We start from the raw sequence: 18,203 nt of genomic DNA, 5'->3' as shown, positions 1-18,203 counted from the left end.
ATTAGCATTTCCCTCCTGTCCCCCTGAACATTTCTCTTCAGTGTCTCTTCCTGGCGCATTCGAACATTCAAGGAGGGGAATGTCGGCAGCAGAGGTGGAGAGAAGCACTGAACAGTAAATGGTCCAAAATCTTTTGCCTTGGAAGCGCCGGGAGCCTCCTGCTGTGGGGTTGACTGTGAGGCCTGTGCCCCATGTGAGCAGTGACCCCAGTGACAGCCCCCCTGCACGCCCCCCCCCACCTCCTCTCATTAGCAGCATTGGCGGAGTCCTTTGCACTGCCCTTCTGGGCTCCTGGGGGCAGGCCTGCAGCCAAGGGAGCTGGACCACCCTGGGCCTGGCAGGGGGCGGGTTGCTCTCCTACCACACCGCAGGAGGGGAAGGGGGCTCAGGTTTCACCTACAAATTTCAACACCTGCTTCTTCCACAATCAGGGATCTTCCACCTGCCTTTCCGCACGCTCCCGCACTACCCCCTGCACTCCGCTAAAACTGCCCCCGTGCTAGTCTGAGCTCCTGCCCACCCTCTTCCTGCCTCTCCATCATGTGTAAATGCCACCTCCTCCATAAAGCCCTCCCTGATTCCCTGGCGGGAGTCACCCACACTGCCTCTCTTCTGGGGCGTTCATAACAGTGTAACTTATCTCCTTCCCCATCTGACTGTGATTCCTGGCCATGGGGAATTTGCCTCAAACTTTGCTTTCCTCCAGTACCTAACTAATGATTCCAGTGGAGTAGGTCCTCAATAAATAGGCGAGAATTCATCAAATTGGGGTGGGAGTGGCAATCGGAGAAGCGACCTGATATGTACTTAAGAGCTCCCGTCCCCAGCTTGTTGCTTTGGAAAAGAGAGTGAAATCAGTTTTTTATTGAATCTGCTCTTTGCAGAGTGATTTTGTGCTCTTTGTTGGGCCAATTACAGTTATGAAGATGAATTATGACAGGCGGGCACCCACGTGCCTGCATTACTGTGTGCTGGCTGGGTCATTAGTGGCCGGCATCTAGGAGGGGAGTTTGTTGATGTTTCCATCAGAAAAAAAAAAAAAAAGAAAGAAAGAAAGAAACATTAGGATCCATAAAAAACAACGAGCAATGATATTTTCCTTTTTATTGGTCATTTTAAAACATTCGCTGATAATTTCCCCCATGCTTAATAGGCACATGCTTGTGTCTTTAGGTAAATCCAAAATTTGCAGAAACGCATTCTTATGATTGTTCAGCTTCCTCCCATCGTGAAGCCCAAATGAACAACTTCCCAAGGCAGCAGGCGTGGGGTTCCTGGAGGGCATTGACCTGGCCATACGGGTCACCCGGGGCAGAAGAACTCACCTGAGAGTGAGCACTGACTGTCCAGCTATCCTCCAGCCAAGGGGGTTTAAACCTGAGAGCATTAAAAGCAGCACAGATGGGGGAACAAAATCTGGGCTCTGGAGGGAGGAGCCTCCGCAGCCTTCAGGATGCCCACAAGACCCACCCTCCTGTCTGTATTGTGGAGCTGGACAGACCTCTGAGTAGGTGCCCGTGTGTGTGACTTTGATCATGTGTGTGTGAGCATGAACATGCACATACCCGTGTGTGTCTGTGTGTTAGTACATGGGGACATGTGTGTACATGTGCACGTGTATCTCCAAGTGAGCATGTGGGTCGTGTGTGTACGTATGTGATCATGTGTGTCTGCCTGCGAGTGTGATCGTCTCTGCATGTGAATGAGTGTATACGTGTCCATAGCTCATGCAACCATCCCCAAAATCACTGTAGCCAGAGAGATGGAAGGAGCCGCTGGACTGCACCCAGCTGGGGCCCCACCCCAGAGATGACAATAACCTTAAATAGCCCCACCCCGGGCACCAGGGCTGCTGGGGAGGGAAACGGGCGGGAACAGGGGGCATGGCCCTGCCTGGCTCAAGCTCTGCCTTCCACTTCATCTCGACCTCATTCAGGCCTACTGGTCCTGGTGGGAACAGTGAACACTAGGGGCCCAGACCCATCAGTTTCCCACTAGACCCCCACAAACCACACTGCAACAGCCCTGGTGAGCTTCCAGGTGCAGGAGACACACCTCTACCCCAAGCATTCTTGTAGCCATGTAGACCCCCCTCAGCACTTTCATCTCCCCGTTGAGGGCCCCCCAGGAACCAGGAGCTCCTCTCATGTTTTAAGGGGAAAGTGAATTCTGGCGTGCAAACATTATCACACATTCATGCACTTGGGATCTAATTTTAGCTGCAAGAGGCTTCGTTACAAGATGCTCACATAATTAAGCAGCTTTGTTCCTGGGGTCTGGAAGCCTGTCTATTCTTCTGTTTCATTTAGGGGAGCAGCAGCCACTTGATGGAGAAGCTGAAAGCTCCAGGAGGCCTCACTTGCACAATGGACAGCCAGAGCCCTTTCCGTGCCTCCAGGCTCTCCCACAAGAAGAACCAGCCACAGGGCCTTTGCATGTCATTGCTCATCAGACACCCGGGAGCACCAGCCCCCTGTAGGGCGCCCAACCATGTGAACTGACTCAGCGTGACCTGGGTGTACACTGAACCCATCTTTCTACTCATCTGCAGGTCTGGTTGAGGTCCCCTGTAAGCCACAAGGCTATCACAGCAGCTGGCTCTTCCCCGGGGAAGGAAGGGAGGTCTCCGCGGACCTGCTGCAGGAAATGGACCATCTACCAGGGGGTCCGGCTGATGCTGTCCTGATTGCAGGTTGGGCAGGAGGGTGGGAGGCCCAAGGGTCAGTGGGCCTGGCCCTCCAGCCATTCCGGTGCCCTTCCCAGCCTCCCCAGCGTCTGGGTCTTCTCCTTAAAGTCACACGGGGGGTGGGGGCCGGGAAGAGTGAGGGCCAGAGTTGGGAGCTAGGCTCAGGAGGCATCCAGAGTCTGGCTATCCATCCCGTTGAGACTCTAGGCTTGCTTCGGGGGGTGCGGGGACCCTTGGGTGCACGGCAGGTACGGCCTCCTGGCAGGCCTCATGTCTTCCTACGACTCCAGAGAAACAGTTTCATCAGGGGCCTTTCCAGACTGATTCTCGGAGCCAGGGCCATGGCAACAAGCATTGCCAGCGTTAAGCAGAGAGTGGCTGTGGGACGGCCCAGGACAGGCTCAGCACCACGGTGAGTTTGGCGGGGACAGGTGTGGAGGCCTCCCTCCGAGGAAGGGCAGCCCGCTGGGCCCTCCACCCCACCTGCTTTCACCACAGTGGCTTTCGGCTTCCCCAGGGCCGGGGGTAGTGCAGGGTCAGGACGTTCCAATGCTGGTTTCCCCAAATCTCTCACCACGTTTTCTTCCCCTCGCACAGTTTGGCTCAGCCTGCAGGAGGGCAGACCAAGGGCCCTGCCGCCATCACTCCAAGCCTGGAGAAGCTGTCGAGGGGCCCACACACCATCATCCACCTGGCCGGGGTCCAAACCCCCAACACACTGGAGACCTGGTAGCGCGGCCTCATTCTGAACCCGAGGTACCCCTGAAGGGAGCTCTGTCCCTCCAGGCTGAGCAGCAGGTGGCTGAGGACCGTCCCTCTCTATGTCCCCACCTCTGTCCTCACCCACCCACTCCGCCCCCAGCTCAGAAACTCAGACACACGCGCCCCACAGCCCATCCCCCTGTTCTCCAAGCCCCTGAGCCTTTGCACACAGTTTTCTCTGCCTCAAGGTTCTTCTCTCATCTCTGCTGGGGTAATTCCTGAGATCCTTAATGTGTCTTAAAATCCACTATTAAAAAATATCCATCCTTTGATCAAACCTCCAAAGCCCCATTTCCAGATTTTTCCTATGAAGGATCTGCACGAAACACTTGGCAGACCCCAGGACACTCCCTGGAGTGTCACTTACTGGAAACTACATGAAGTCCCCACAGCTGAAGACTGGCAGGTGCAGCAGAAGACAAATGAGCTTTGATGATGATTTCAGTGAAGGGTAATTTCTCGTTTCCACGGATACTCCACAAACACAGCTGTCAGAAGCACATTGTGTAAATCAGATGCTAATTAAATTAAATCCCCACCAGAATTAAGGCAGCAGAGTATCTTGTTTTCCTGCATGCTGGGCTCTCGATGGTGACAGCTGGAATACCGTCATCTCAGGTACATGGGGCAACAGCTGCAGGGACTCCAGGCAACTGCTTCCACAGCTAAATGGTTGTCAGCAACAGAAAAATAGATGGCATTTTTGGCAACATTGGTAATATTAAAAATGTGAATAACCTAGCAGAAACAGAGCTAGACTGGGAGAGAAGAGAACCAAGTTTTGAGGTAAGTGTCGGCAAGAATCACTTTTTACACTTGCTTTGGTGCCCGCCGACCTCACTCCTCTTCTTCCTCCTATTCATCTCCTGAGTAGGTACCATGTACCAGCTACTGCCAGCCAATGTCCTGGGGCCTGGACACTCAAAACTCCTCTTGATCCTGCTGGTCTCCTTGGAGGACCAGGAGGTGGGACTGTTCAATCTCAGCACCTTCCAGAACTTCACTTTCTGATGTCCCAATGTGAACTGTTGTCCAGATCTGTCCATCTGTCTGTCAGTCCTCTGTCTGACCTCCTGCTGAAGGGCACCCAATACATATCCCTGTACCTTCCCTCAGTTTTAAGTCTGGTTAAAAACAAAAGCACTTGGGGTTCTTGGGTGGCTCAGTCAGTTAAGCATCTGCCTTGGGCTCAGATAATGATCTCAGGGTCAAGGGATCAAGTCCCGCATCTGGCTTCCTGTTCAGTGGGCAATCTGCTTCTCCCTCTCCTCTGTGCTCCTCTCCTGCTCTCTCTCTCAAATAAATTAATAAAATCTTTTTTAAAAAAGGAGGGGGAAGAAAGGAATCCAGACTGGAGATAAGGCTGGAACATGGTTCCAGACCTAAGCAAGGGGAACCCAGGGTGTGAGAAACCTATGGATGATGTATTGAGTGTCCTTCATCTGTCACGCGTATGTCATGTATTGGTGTCTTTCACTCAGCAGGTGGAATGGGCATTGCTGTTAGAACCCAGTCAGGATGCTGTGGAGTACTCAAGTCCAATCCCAACCCAAGCTGGATATCCTGTAACTAAACATTAGGTTCTAAAGTTTATCTTCCAAAAATTAATATGCAACAAAATTATCCACAACTGAATAGAAAGAATTTTTGAGGAACTAAAAATAATGAAAACAACACAAGGGGAACAAGCGACCACCCCTATGGCATGGAGCACAGAGGGGAAAGTTTGGAGTTATTCACACTTAGGAATTCCTCAGAACATTAACACTAGAATAACTATATGATACAGCAATTCAATTTCTGGGTACACACCAAGAATTGAAAGCAGCATCTCAAAAATACTTGTATATCTGTGTTCTCAATAGCACTACACACAGTAGCCGAAAGATAGAAGCACCCCAGGGGTTCATGGATGGTGAGCAGATAAACAAAATGTGGCCCATACACACAATGGGATAATTTTCAGCCTTAAAAGGAAAGGGAACTCCGACACCTGTTTCATCATGCATGAATCTTCAGGATATCATGCTGAAGGAAATAAGTTAGTTACAAAAGGACAATTACTGTACAATGCCACTTATGTAAATACCTACAGTGGTCAAAATCATGGATACACAGTAAAATGGTGACAGCCCAGGCCTGGGAGGACAGAGAAATAGGGAGTTGCTGTTCAATGGGAATAAAGCTTCCATTCTGTAAGATGAGAAGAGTTCTGGAATTTGGTTGCACCCACCACGCGAATGCTCTTAACAATTTTGAACTGTACGCTTAAAGTGATTACAGTGGTAAACTCCATATGGTGTGTATTTTACTGTTAATGAAAAAAAACTGAAGTTTGGACCAGGCACCCTGCAGAGTTGAAACTCAGAGACTGGGTGCTGGCATCCTGAGCCCCAGGGTGGCCCTGGGGGCTGGGAGATGGGCTCCCAGTTCCGCTGGAGCTGTCATCTCTGAAGGGGCAGGAACAAGGCTAGGTCTATGTGCACCAGGAACACTGCAGACTGGAATCCAGGGCTGGAACTGGGGCTGAAGGCACCCAGTCTAGGCTTCTAGATTAGGCAATGTGGACAAGACACAGAGGGGAGGGGGAGATCCCGTCTTCCTTCTGGGCCTCTAATCTCCTGTTGGTGTGGCCTCTCAGCAGAGTTCAGCTCCCAGCCACCTAGTGAACAGAGAAGCAGTTTGCAGAGTCCAGGGTGGGATGACTTTGAGGGTGAGACATGCTGGCTCAGGGTCACTGATAAGGATCTAAAGTTGCCTCTGGGGGGTGCCTGCGTGTCTCAGTCTTTTCAGTGTCCAGCTCTTGATTTTGGCTCAGGTCATGATCTCGGGGTCGTTGGATTGAGCTCTGCATTGGGCTCCACGCTCAGCATGGAGTCTGCTTGAGATTCCTTCTCTCCCTCTGCCCCCTCTGCATGCACTCTTTTTTTTTTTTTTTTTTAGAAAATTTACTTTATTTAAAAAGTATATATAATATGTCCCATGATATAAAATTCCAGAGAGTAGATTTAAAAAGCATACTGGAAAATATAAATATCCATTTTCCTATGTATATCTTTTGTGCACTTAGAGTCTTTTCCTAGGTTTACATTTTTCTTTATTTTACAATCTGATTCTTTCTTGTAGTAAAAACAAATATCATAGACAGGTATACAGCAAAAAGTAATTCCCTTCTATCCATCTCTTTCTCAGATATTGGTAAAATCCTTCCAAACTTTCAAGCACACAAATATATTTTTGCTTTTTTACATTCATGGTTTCACATTATACATGTTGTTCTGTAACTTAATTTTTTCACTGAATACTGTAATGGAAATCTTTCATGATAGTACAGATAGAGCTACTTAAAAAAAAATAGTTGTATTGCAGTCCTTTATATATCAAGAACTATTTAGCTAGTTCCCTCATGAAAACTATTTAAGGTGCTTCCAATATTTTACTAATAAAAGCAATACAGCAATGAACATGCTGGCAGCTTATTTAGAGAAAAGCACTTATTGTATTTACCTGCATATCTTTACACCCCTCTCTTCCTTTTAAAAGTCAGATTTTTTTAAAGGACAAGTGAAGTATTAAAAGCAACTAATGGAATATGTAGATACTGGGTGAGTTCAGAGGGGGAAAAATCAGGGTTTTAGCAAAACAATTTTATTAAGTTATTTGTGTCAACAAACCAGAAAGCCATGTAAAACTAATTTTTTTTTAAAGATTATGTCTGAGCTGGGCAGATGGAAAATTATCTAGATTGACTGCTCACTCCCTGTGGAATTTTTTGAGGATTCCACTTTATTTCTTAAAACCGTCCTTTTCCTGTTCCATGCTCAGAACTATGTGGTGTAGCTCAGTTCACTTTAAACTATCAGGCTTGTTTGGCAGCAGGTGATGGGCATTTTAAAAATTTAAGATGTTTCTAACAAGATGCCATCAGCCACAAGGAAGAACCTGGGTTGGTGGGCAGGAGGGCAAATTTTCTTTCAGTCATTTGTTTTGACAAGCCCCAAACTCCATGTACAATAAATGCAGGACATGGCTTCATTAGCATATGGTCTTAGGACAGCTGCCCTTTATTTTATTCGTGACCTTGTACTTTTGAACAGTTGGTGGGTGTTTTCCTTTAATACTTGGTTTTGATGATACTGTTCTATGCTCTCGTCTAGTTATGCAATTCTGTGTTCTTCTTGACCTCATAAAAGGATATGACAACTATAAAGTGGTTACACTGTTTTTCAGATTAAGTAAATATTTCAATTAGGGGAGTAAATATTTTTAGACTGGGAGTGTAGCTAACTCTTGCTTTGGGAGTGTGCTCCTTAGTGGAGTGGATCTTGGATTAGTGGTTTTACAAGGAGTGTGTAATGGATATCTGGGCTATATATCTTAAGTCTTGACCCTGTCCAAAAAAAAGCAAAGGAAATTTCTAAAGTTTTTCTTGCAGCAATGCACTGAAACAGAGGACGGGTGCAGTTAGGATGCTTGCCTTTCTTATCCGCTGGTGAATTTCGAAGGTATCAGGCTTCCTACTGCTTCTGGCACCAGTTTTCAAGTGTCACTTTTAAGGATTCAACAAAGTAGTAGAGAGCTCCACCTGACTCTTGTTATTTTCCATTTATTCATCATAGATAATGGGTGGTACCCGCAGAATGTTCTCATCTACTAATAATTGTGTTGTCCTTGATGGGTGTGCTACCCTGATAGATTGGGAATTTCTAGTTTATGGCATAATTTCTCCTTAATTTTGTCTCAGGCCTTGATAAAACTTAGCTAAAAACATATGAGTGAGTTTTTATCAGCCAAAAATTCCATGCTGCTGGGCCAGGCACAGCCTACTCTGTTTACCTGCAAGACTATGGTCTGTAGGACTCCCATTCCTTCTGGTTGACGTACAAGACCCAAGACTAATGTATAACATGTATAACCTCCTCGTTTGTTGGTTGTGATCTTGTATCTAATCAATATGGGACTGAGGAGTTTTGGGGGTGACAGTCCTTTCAGTGTCATCCTTGCTCCCTCCCTCTCCCAGGTGACTTGTTTCTTCCTCATTCTTCTCCTGAGTGCCATCAGGGAGGGGCCCCCAAATGCCTGGCAGAGGGAAGAGATGCACGGAGGGAGGCCTGGTGCTTGTATGAAGTGGGATGTCACTCAGCGCTCAGGGAGCTGTCATACCCTCAAGGCAAAGCTGTCCTCCTTTGCCCTGAGCCACAGTCTTGGATGCCAGACCCATACTCTAGGCCAGGAGTGTCTTTACATCGTCCTAGGGCTGTGAAGCAAGAAGATTCCGTGGGGTCCCCAGTGGGAGAGGAGCAGTGCTTCCAATAGGCAAGGGTGAGTCTCCCCAGTTTGCCCTCCACAGGCCAGTGTTCTCCCAGGCCCATCCCCGAAATGGAAAACCTACTCTCACTCTTCAAGGGTCGGTCCTTCCAGCCCTACCCGCTCCGCTGGGCCACAGGAACCTGGAAACGGTGGCGTCTGGCTTCCCATGCCAGCATCCATTCGGCCCCCAAATTTTGCCCACATGACCCACAGAAGAGACTCAGGAGAGCTATGCAGAGAAACTAGAACAGGCTTTAATTAATGAAATGAACACTACCTAAAGGTTCTGAGAGGAATGTGGGGAGAGGGGAGGGGAAAACTGTGGGCAGCAGAAGGAGTCCCAGGAGCTGTGGGACTGGAGGCCAAAGGGACACGATCTCCGTGTACTGTCCCAAGGCTCATAGCCCCTGGGTTCACAGAAGAGGCCTAAGGCCCCACATTCCTTAAATATGGTAGGTCAGGGATTGGGAAGTTATCCCAATGTTGGATGGCAGGCTGGGAGTCCGGTCTTGCTCCAGTACCAGACTTGTGTCTCCCATTCCACACTAGTTTTGCACTGGTGTGACATGGAAGTACACCAATAGCTACTTCTCCAGGTAGCTATTGACTCAACCGAGCCACTGCCTCTTGGGCCCTTAGGAAGTGGGCTTTGATGGGGGATAAGATGGTTTGTTGCACGGTGCAGCTCTTTTACGTCCTCTTAGGTGCTGGGCACGGGATGACGGGTTCTTGGTGGCAAGGCTGGTGTGGGCGTGCTGACCACAAAGGGGGTGCTGCTAGGAGGAGACCCAGAAAACTCCCGTCCCCGCTGACAGCCTTGCTGGAAGTGTCGCTCTCTGATCCGGACTACTGCTTGGTCTGGTGCCTGGGGATGTGACTGGAGCAAGGAGCACTCCGGGCTCCCGACACAGGCTGGTTCATTGTGCTGGCTCCCGTGGTCCCCGACAGGGTGCTCTGGCATGGGCGGCCTCCTGTGTTCCGGCCCAGGCTTGCCTTGGAGCCCTGCGGGCCACTTGGGGCCCTGCTAGTTGCTGCTACGATGCAGAGTGGCCCTAATCTGGAGCACAGATTGTCAATATCATCTCCTCTCCCCAACACTGGGGGTGCTGCCGAAAGCCCCTTGCTGATGTGGGCCGGCATTGTGGTGCCAGTTGGGGGCCGGGTGCTGGCTGTTGGGGCCAGCATGGGACACAGTGCCGGGCAGATGGGTGCCGCTGTCAAGCCTGGGGCTGCGGCAGTGGGCTGGGATGAGCAGGCAAATGGCTTGTTGCACGGTGAAACTCTTTTGCACCTAATGAATCTCTGGGCACGGGATGAGGGTGTCTTGGTGGCAAGGCTGATGTGGGCCGTGCTGACCACAAAGGCGGTGCTGCTAGGAGGAGAGGCCAGGATGCCCCCGTCCCCGCTGGCAGCCTTGCTGGAAGTGCCGCCGTCTGATCTGGACCTCTGCTTGGTCTGGTGCCTGAGGATGTGACTTAGGGAGGAGCCCTCGGGGCTCCTGACACAGGCTGGTTCGTTGTGCTGGCTCACCCCGGACAGGGTGCTCTGGTGTGGGCGGCCCCCAGTGTTCAGGCCCAGGCTTGCCCTGGAGCCCTGCGGTCCACTTGTGGCCCTGCTCGTTGCTGCTGCGATGCACAGTGCCCCAAATCTGGAGCACAGATCGGCAACATCATCTCTTCTCCCCAAAACTGGGGGTGCAGCCGAAAGCCCCATGCTGATGGGGGCCGGCATTGTGGTGCCAGTTGTGGGTCCAGGGTGTTGGCTGTTGGCCCCAGCATGGGACACAGTGCCGGGCAGATGGGTGCTGCTGTCAAGCCAGGGGCCGCGGCAGTGGGCTGGCATGTGCAGGAAGATGGCTTGTTGCACGGTGAAGCTCTTTTGCACCTAATCAATCTCTGGGCAGGAAAAGAGGGGGTCTTGGTGGCAAGGCTGCTGTGGGCCGTGCTGACCACAAAGCGGTGCTGCTAGGAGGAGAGGCCAGGACGCCCTCGGCCCCCTGGCAGCCTTGCTGGAAGTGCCGCCATCTGATCTGGACCTATGCTTGGTCTGGTGCCTGGGTATGTGACTGGAGCAAGGAGCACTCGGGGATCCCGACACAGGCTGGTTCCTTGTGCTGGCTCCCGTGGTCCCCGACATGGTGCTCGGGCGTGGGCGGCTGCCTGTGTTCGGGCCCAGGCTTGCCCTGGAGCCCTCCGGGCCACTTTTGGCCCTGCTCGTTGCTGCTGCCATGCAGAGTGCCCCAAATCTGGAGCATAGATCGGCAACATCATCTCTTCTCCCCAAAACAGGGGGTGTGGCCGAAAGCCCCATGCTAATGGGGGCCGGCATTGTGGTGCCAGTTGTGGGTCCAGGGTGTTGGCTGTTGGGCCCAGCCAGGGACACAGTACCGGGCACCTGGGTGCCGCTGTCAAGTCAGGTGCTGCGGCAGTGGGCTGGCATGTGCAGGAAGATGGCTTGTTGCACGGTGAAGCTCTTTTGCACCTAATCAAACTCTGGGCAGGGGATGAGGGGTTCTTGGTGGCAAGGCTGATGTGGGCCGTGCTGACCACAAAGGCGGTGCTGCTAGGAGGAGAGGCCAGGACTGCCCAGTCCCCACTGGCCGCCTTGCTGGAAGTGCCTCTGTCCGCTCTAGAACTCTGCTTGGTCTGGTGCCTGGGGATGTGACTGGAGGGAGGAGCACTCGGGGCTCCCGACACAAGCTGGTTCGTTGTGCTGGCTCCCGTGTTCGCTGACAGAGTGCTCTGGCGTGGCAGCCCCCTGTGTTTGGGCCCAGGCTTGCCCTGGAGCCCTGCGGGCCACTTGTGGCCCTGCTCGTTGCTGCTGCGATGCAGAGTGCCCCAAATCTGGAGCATAGATCGGCAACATCATCTCTTCTCCCCAAAACTGGGGGTGCTGCTCAAAGCCCCATGCTGATGGGGGCCGGCATTGTGGTGCCAGTTGTGGGTCCACGGTGTTGGCTGTTGGGCCCCGCCTGGGACACAGTGCCGGGCAGCTGGGGGGCCCCTGTTAAGCCAGGGGCCAGGGCAGTGGGATGGGATGTGCAGGAAGATGGCTTGTTGCACAGTGAAGCTCTTTTGCACCTAAACAATCTCTGGGCAGGGGATGAGGGGGTCTTGGTGGCAAGGCTGGTGAAGGCCGTGCAGACCACAAAGGCGGTGCTGCTAGGAGGAGATGCCAGGATGCCCCGTCCCCACTGGCAACCTTGCTGGAAGTGCCGCCGTCTGATCTGGACCTCTGCTTGGTCTGGTGCGTGGGGATGTGACTGGAGGGAGGAGCAGTCGGGGCTCCTGACACAGGCTGGTTCGTTGTGCTGGCTCCTGTGGTCCCCGACAGGGTTCTCTAGCGTGGGCAGCCCCCTGTGTTCGGGCCCTAGCTTGCCATGGAGCCCGCAGGACACTTGTCGCCCTGCTTGTTGCTGCTGCGATGCAGAGTGCCCCAAATTTGGAGCACAGATCGGCAACATCATCTCCTCTCCCCAACACTGGGGGTGCTGCCGAAAGCCCATTGCTGATGGGGGCCGGCATTGTGGTGCCAGTTGGGGGGCCAGGTGCTGGCTGTTGGGGCCAGCATGGGACACAGTGCCAGGGAGATGGGTGCCGCTGTCAAGCCTGGAGCTGCGGCAGTGGGCTGGGATGAGCAGGCCAATGGCTTGTTGCACGGTGAAGATCTTTTGCACCTAATGAATCTCTGGGCATGGGATGAGGGTGTCTTGGTGGCAAGGCTGGTGTGGGCCTTGCTGACCACAAAGCGGTGCTGCTAGGAGGAGAGGCCAGGACGCCCCCGGCCCCAATGGCAGCCTTGCTGGAAGTGCCACCGGCTGATCTGGACCTCTGCTTTGTCTGGTGCCTGGGATGTGACTGGAGGGAGGAGCAGTCTGGGCTCCTGACACAGGCTGGTTCGTTGTGCTGGCTCCTGTGGTCCACGACAGGGTTCTCTAGCGTGGGCAGCCCCCTGTGTTTGGGCCAAGCTTGCCCTGGAGCCCTGCGGGCCACTTGGGGCCCTGCTTGTTGCTGCTGCGATGCAGAGTGCCCCTAATCTGGAGCACAGTTCGGTACCATCATCTCCTCTCCCCAACACTGGGGGTGCTGCCGAAAGCCCCTTGCTGATGGGGGCCGGCATTGTGGTGCCAGGTGGGGGGCCGGGTGCTGGCTGTTGGGGCCCGCATGGGACACAGTGCCGGGCAGATGGGTGCCGCTGTCAAGCCTGGGGCTGCGGCAGTGGGCTGGGATGAGCAGGCAAATGGCTTATTGCACGGTGAAGCTCTTTTACACCTAATGAATCTCTGGGCACGGGATGAGGGTGTCTTGGTGGCAAGGCTGATGTGGGCCGTGCTGACCACAAAGGCGGTTCCCCTAGGAGGAGAGGCCAGGACTGCCCCGTCCCCACTGGCAGCCTTGCTGTAAGTGCCTCCGTCCGCTCGAGAACTCTGCTTGGTCTGGTGCCTGGGGATGTGACTGGAGCGAGGAGCACTCGGGGCTCCCGATACAGGCTGGTTCGTTGTGCTGGCTCCCGTGGTCCCTGACAGGTGCTCTGGCGTGGGCGGCCCCCTGTGTTCGGGCCCAGGCTTGCCCTGGAGCCCTTTTGGCCACTGAGGCCCTGCTCGTTGCTGCTGCGATGCAGAGTGCTCCAAATCTGCAGCACAGATCGGCAACATCATCTCTTCTCCCCAAAACTGGGGGTGCTGCCGAAAGCCCATTGCTGATGGCGGCCTGCATTGTGGTGCCAGTTGGGGGGCCGGGGTGCTTGCTGTTCGTCCCAGCATGGGACACAGAGCCTCGCAGCTGTGGGGACTCTGTCAAACCCTGGGCCTCGGAGGTGGGCTGGGATGAGCAGGAAAATGGCTTGTTGCACGGTGAAGCTCTTTTGCACCTAATCAATCTCTGGCAAGGGGATGAGAGGTTCTTGGTGGCATGGCTGGTGTGGGCCGTGCTGACCACAAAGGTGGTGCTGCTAGGAGGAGAGCCCAGGTCGCCCTAGGCCCCGCTGGCAGCCTTGCTGGAAGTGCCGCCGTCTGATCTGGACCTCTGCTTGGTCTGGTGCCTGAGGATGTGACTTAGGGAGGAGCCCTCGGGGCTCCTGACACAGGCTGGTTCATTGTGCTGGCTCTTGTGGTCCCCGACAGGGTTCTCTAGCGTGGGCAGCCCCCTGTGTTTGGGCCCAAGCTTGTCCTGGGCCCTGCGGGCCACTTGGGGCCCTGCTTGTTGCTGCTGCGATGCAGAGTGCCCCTAATCTGGAGCACAGATCGGTACCATCATCTCCTCTCCCCAACACTGGGGGTGCTGCCGAAAGCCCCTTGCTGATGGGGGCCGGCATTGTGGTGCCAGTTGGGGGGCCGTGTGCTCGCTGTTGGGGCCCTCATGGGACACAGTGCCGGGCAGATGGGTGCCGCTGTCAAGCCTGGGGCTGCGGCAGTGGGCTGGGATGAGCAGGCAAATGGCTTATTGCACGGTGAAGCTCTTTTGCACCTAATCAATCTCTGGGCACGGGATGAGGGTGTCTTGGTGGCAAGGCTGATGTGGGCCGTGCTGACCACAAAGGCGGTGCCACTAGGAGGAGAGGCCAGGCCTGCCCCGCCCCACTGGCAGCCTTGCTGGAAGTGCCTCCGTCTGCTCTAGAACTCTGCTTGGTCTGGTGCCTGGGGATGTGACTGGAGCGAGGAGCACTCGGGGCTCGCGATACAGGCTGGTTCGTTGTGCTGGCTCCCGTGGTCCCTGACAGGTGCTCTGGCGTGGGCGGCCCCCTGTGTTCGGGCCCAGGCTTGCCCTGGAGCCCTTTTGGCCACTGAGGCCCTGCTCGTTGCTGCTGCGATGCAGAGTGCCCCAAATCTGCAGCACAGATCGGCAACATCATCTCTTCTCCCCAAAACTGGGGGTGCTGCCGAAAGCCCATTGCTGATGGAGGCCTGCATTGTGGTGCCAGTTGGGGGGCCGGGGTGCTTGCTGTTCGTCCCAGCATGGGACACAGAGCCTCACAGCTGTGGGGACTCTGTCAAACCCTGGGCATCGGCAGTGGGCTGGGATGTGCAGGAAAATGGCTTGTTGCACGGTGAAGCTCTTTTGCACCTAATCAATCTCTGGGCAGGAAAAGAGGGGGTCTTGGTGGCAAGGCTGCTGTGGGCCGTGCTGACCACAAAGCGGTGCTGCTAGGAGGAGAGGCCAGGACGCCCTCGGCCCCCTGGCAGCCTTGCTGGAAGTGCCGCCATCTGATCTGGACCTATGCTTGGTCTGGTGCCTGGGTATGTGACTGGAGCAAGGAGCACTCGGGGATCCCGACACAGGCTGGTTCCTTGTGCTGGCTCCCGTGGTCCCCGACATGGTGCTCGGGCGTGGGCGGCTGCCTGTGTTCGGGCCCAGGCTTGCCCTGGAGCCCTCCGGGCCACTTTTGGCCCTGCTCGTTGCTGCTGCCATGCAGAGTGCCCCAAATCTGGAGCATAGATCGGCAACATCATCTCTTCTCCCCAAAACAGGGGGTGTGGGCCGAAAGCCCCATGCTAATGGGGGCCGGCATTGTGGTGCCAGTTGTGGGTCCAGGGTGTTGGCTGTTGGGCCCAGCCAGGGACACAGTACCGGGCACCTGGGTGCCGCTGTCAAGTCAGGTGCTGCGGCAGTGGGCTGGCATGTGCAGGAAGATGGCTTGTTGCACGGTGAAGCTCTTTTGCACCTAATCAAACTCTGGGCAAGGGATGAGGGGTTCTTGGTGGCAAGGCTGATGTGGGCCGTGCTGACCACAAAGGCGGTGCCGCTAGGAGGAGAGGCCAGGACTGCCCCGTCCCCACTGGCCGCCTTGCTGGAAGTGCCTCTGTCCGCTCTAGAACTCTGCTTGGTCTGGTGCCTGGGGATGTGACTGGAGGGAGGAGCACTCGGGGCTGCCGACACAAGCTGGTTCGTTGTGCTGGCTCCCGTGTTCGCTGACAGAGTGCTCTGGCGTGGCAGCCCCCTGTGTTTGGGCCCAGGCTTGCCCTGGAGCCCTGCGGGCCACTTGTGGCCCTGCTCGTTGCTGCTGCGATGCAGAGTGCCCCAAATCTGGAGCATAGATCGGCAACATCATCTCTTCTCCCCAAAACTGGGGGTGCTGCTCAAAGCCCCATGCTGATGGGGGCCGGCATTGTGGTGCCAGTTGTGGGTCCACGGTGTTGGCTGTTGGGCCCCGCCTGGGACACAGTGCCGGGCAGCTGGGGGGCCCCTGTTAAGCCAGGGGCCAGGGCAGTGGGCTGGCATGTGCAGGAAGATGGCTTGTTGCACAGTGAAGCTCTTTTGCACCTAAACAATCTCTGGGCAGGGGATGAGGGGGTCTTGGTGGCAAGGCTGGTGAAGGCCGTGCAGACCACAAAGGCGGTGCTGCTAGGAGGAGATGCCAGGATGCCCAGTCCCCACAGGCAACCTTGCTGGAAGTGCCGCCGTCTGATCTGGACCTCTGCTTGGTCTGGTGCCTGGGGATGTGACTGGAGCGAGGAGCACTCGGGGCTCCCGATACAGGCTGGTTCGTTGTGCTGGCTCCCGTGGTCCCTGACAGGTGCTCTGGCGTGGGCGGCCCCCTGTGTTCGGGCCCAGGCTTGCCCTGGAGCCCTTTTGGCCACTGAGGCCCTGCTCGTTGCTGCTGCGATGCAGAGTGCCCCAAATCTGCAGCACAGATCGGCAACATCATCTCTTCTCCCCAAAACTGGGGGTGCTGCCGAAAGCCCATTGCTGATGGAGGCCTGCATTGTGGTGCCAGTTGGGGGGCCGGGGTGCTTGCTGTTCGTCCCAGCATGGGACACAGAGCCTCGCAGCTGTGGGGACTCTGTCAAACCCTGGGCCTCGGCAGTGGGCTGGGATGAGCAGGAAAATGGCTTGTTGCACGGTGAAGCTCTTTTGCACCTAATCAATCTCTGGCAAGGGGATGAGAGGGTCTTGGTGGCATGGCTGGTGTGGGCCGAGCTGACCACAAAGGTGGTGCTGCTAGGAGGAGAGCCCAGGTCGCCCTAGGCCCCGCTGGCAGCCTTGCTGGAAGTGCTGCCGTCTGATCTGGACCTCTGCTTGGTCTGGTGCCTGAGGATGTGACTTAGGGAGGAGCCCTCGGGGCTCCTGACACAGGCTGGTTCATTGTGCTGGCTCCTGTGGTCCCCGACAGGGTTCTCTAGCGTGGGCAGCCCCCTGTGTTTGGGCCCAAGCTTGTCCTGGGCCCTGCGGGCCACTTGGGGCCCTGCTTGTTGCTGCTGCGATGCAGAGTTGCCCTAATCTGGAGCACAGATCGGTACCATCATCTCCTCTCCCCAACACTGGGGGTGCTGCCGAAAGCCCCTTGCTGATGGGGGCCGGCATTGTGGTGCCAGTTGGGGGGCCGTGTGCTCGCTGTTGGGGCCCTCATGGGACACAGTGCCGGGCAGATGGGTGCCGCTGTCAAGCCTGGGGCTGCGGCAGTGGGCTGGGATGAGCAGGCAAATGGCTTATTGCACGGTGAAGCTCTTTTGCACCTAATCAATCTCTGGGCACGGGATGAGGGTGTCTTGGTGGCAAGGCTGATGTGGGCCGTGCTGACCACAAAGGCGGTGCCACTAGGAGGAGAGGCCAGGCCTGCCCCGTCCCCACTGGCAGCCTTGCTGGAAGTGCCTCCGTCTGCTCTAGAACTCTGCTTGGTCTGGTGCCTGGGGATGTGACTGGAGCGATGAGCACTCGGGGCTCCCGATACAGGCTGGTTCGTTGTGCTGGCTCCCGTGGTCCCTGACAGGTGCTCTGGCATGTGTGGCCCCCTGTGATCGGGCCCAGGCTTGCCCTGGAGCCCTTTTGGCCACTTGAGGCCCTGCTCATTGCTGCTGCGATGCAGAGTGCCCCAAATCTGCATCACAGATCGGCAACATCATCTCTTCTCCCCAAAACTGGGGGTGCTGCCGAAAGCCCATTGCTGATGGCGGCCTGCATTGTGGTGCCAGTTGGGGGGCCGGGGTGCTTGCTGTTCGTCCCAGCATGGGACACAGAGCCTCACAGCTGTGGGGACTCTGTCAAACCCTGGGCCTCGGCAGTGGGCTGGGATGTGCAGGAAAATGGCTTGTTGCACGGTGAAGCTCTTTTGCACCTAATCAATCTCTGGGCAGGAAAAGAGGGGGTCTTGGTGGCAAGGCTGCTGTGGGCCGTGCTAACCACAAAGCGGTGCTGCTAGGAGGAGAGGCCAGGACGCCCTCGGCCCCCTGGCAGCCTTGCTGGAAGTGCCGCCATCTGATCTGGACCTATGCTTGGTCTGGTGCCTGGGTATGTGACTGGAGCAAGGAGCACTCGGGGATCCCGACACAGGCTGGTTCCTTGTGCTGGCTCCCGTGGTCCCCGACATGGTGCTCGGGCGTGGGCGGCTGCCTGTGTTCGGGCCCAGGCTTGCCCTGGAGCCCTCCGGGCCACTTTTGGCCCTGCTCGTTGCTGCTGCCATGCAGAGTGCCCCAAATCTGGAGCATAGATCGGCAACATCATCTCTTCTC

At 55.3% G+C, this 18,203-nt stretch overlaps 1 protein-coding gene across 3 annotated transcripts in view; it reads left to right on the top strand.

The window, feature by feature from the left end:
* Positions 1-3,996, top strand: part of LOC106006808 — a 60,692-nt gene extending 56,696 nt beyond the window's left edge. Inside the window, exons 4-6 of one of the 3 annotated variants that reach the window (XM_045063182.1) lie at positions 42-2,475; positions 2,552-3,098; positions 3,284-3,996. In XM_045063182.1, the coding sequence (XP_044919117.1) occupies positions 2,328-2,475; positions 2,552-3,098; positions 3,284-3,419 (831 nt within the window). In that variant the 5' untranslated portion in view covers positions 42-2,327 and the 3' untranslated portion in view covers positions 3,420-3,996. Of the gene's footprint in view, positions 1-41 lie in introns of all 3 variants that reach the window. The other 2 variants (XM_045063181.1, XR_006601508.1) reach the window with 2 other exon arrangements.
* Positions 3,997-18,203: the final 14,207 nt, after the last annotated feature.

This window comes from Mustela putorius, unplaced genomic scaffold, assembly GCF_011764305.1.
Source record: "Mustela putorius furo isolate JIRA1106 unplaced genomic scaffold, ASM1176430v1.1 tig00003846_pilon_pilon_pilon, whole genome shotgun sequence".
NCBI classification, from domain to species: Eukaryota; Metazoa; Chordata; class Mammalia; order Carnivora; family Mustelidae; genus Mustela; species Mustela putorius.
This window is presented reverse-complemented; position numbering and strand designations above follow the sequence as displayed.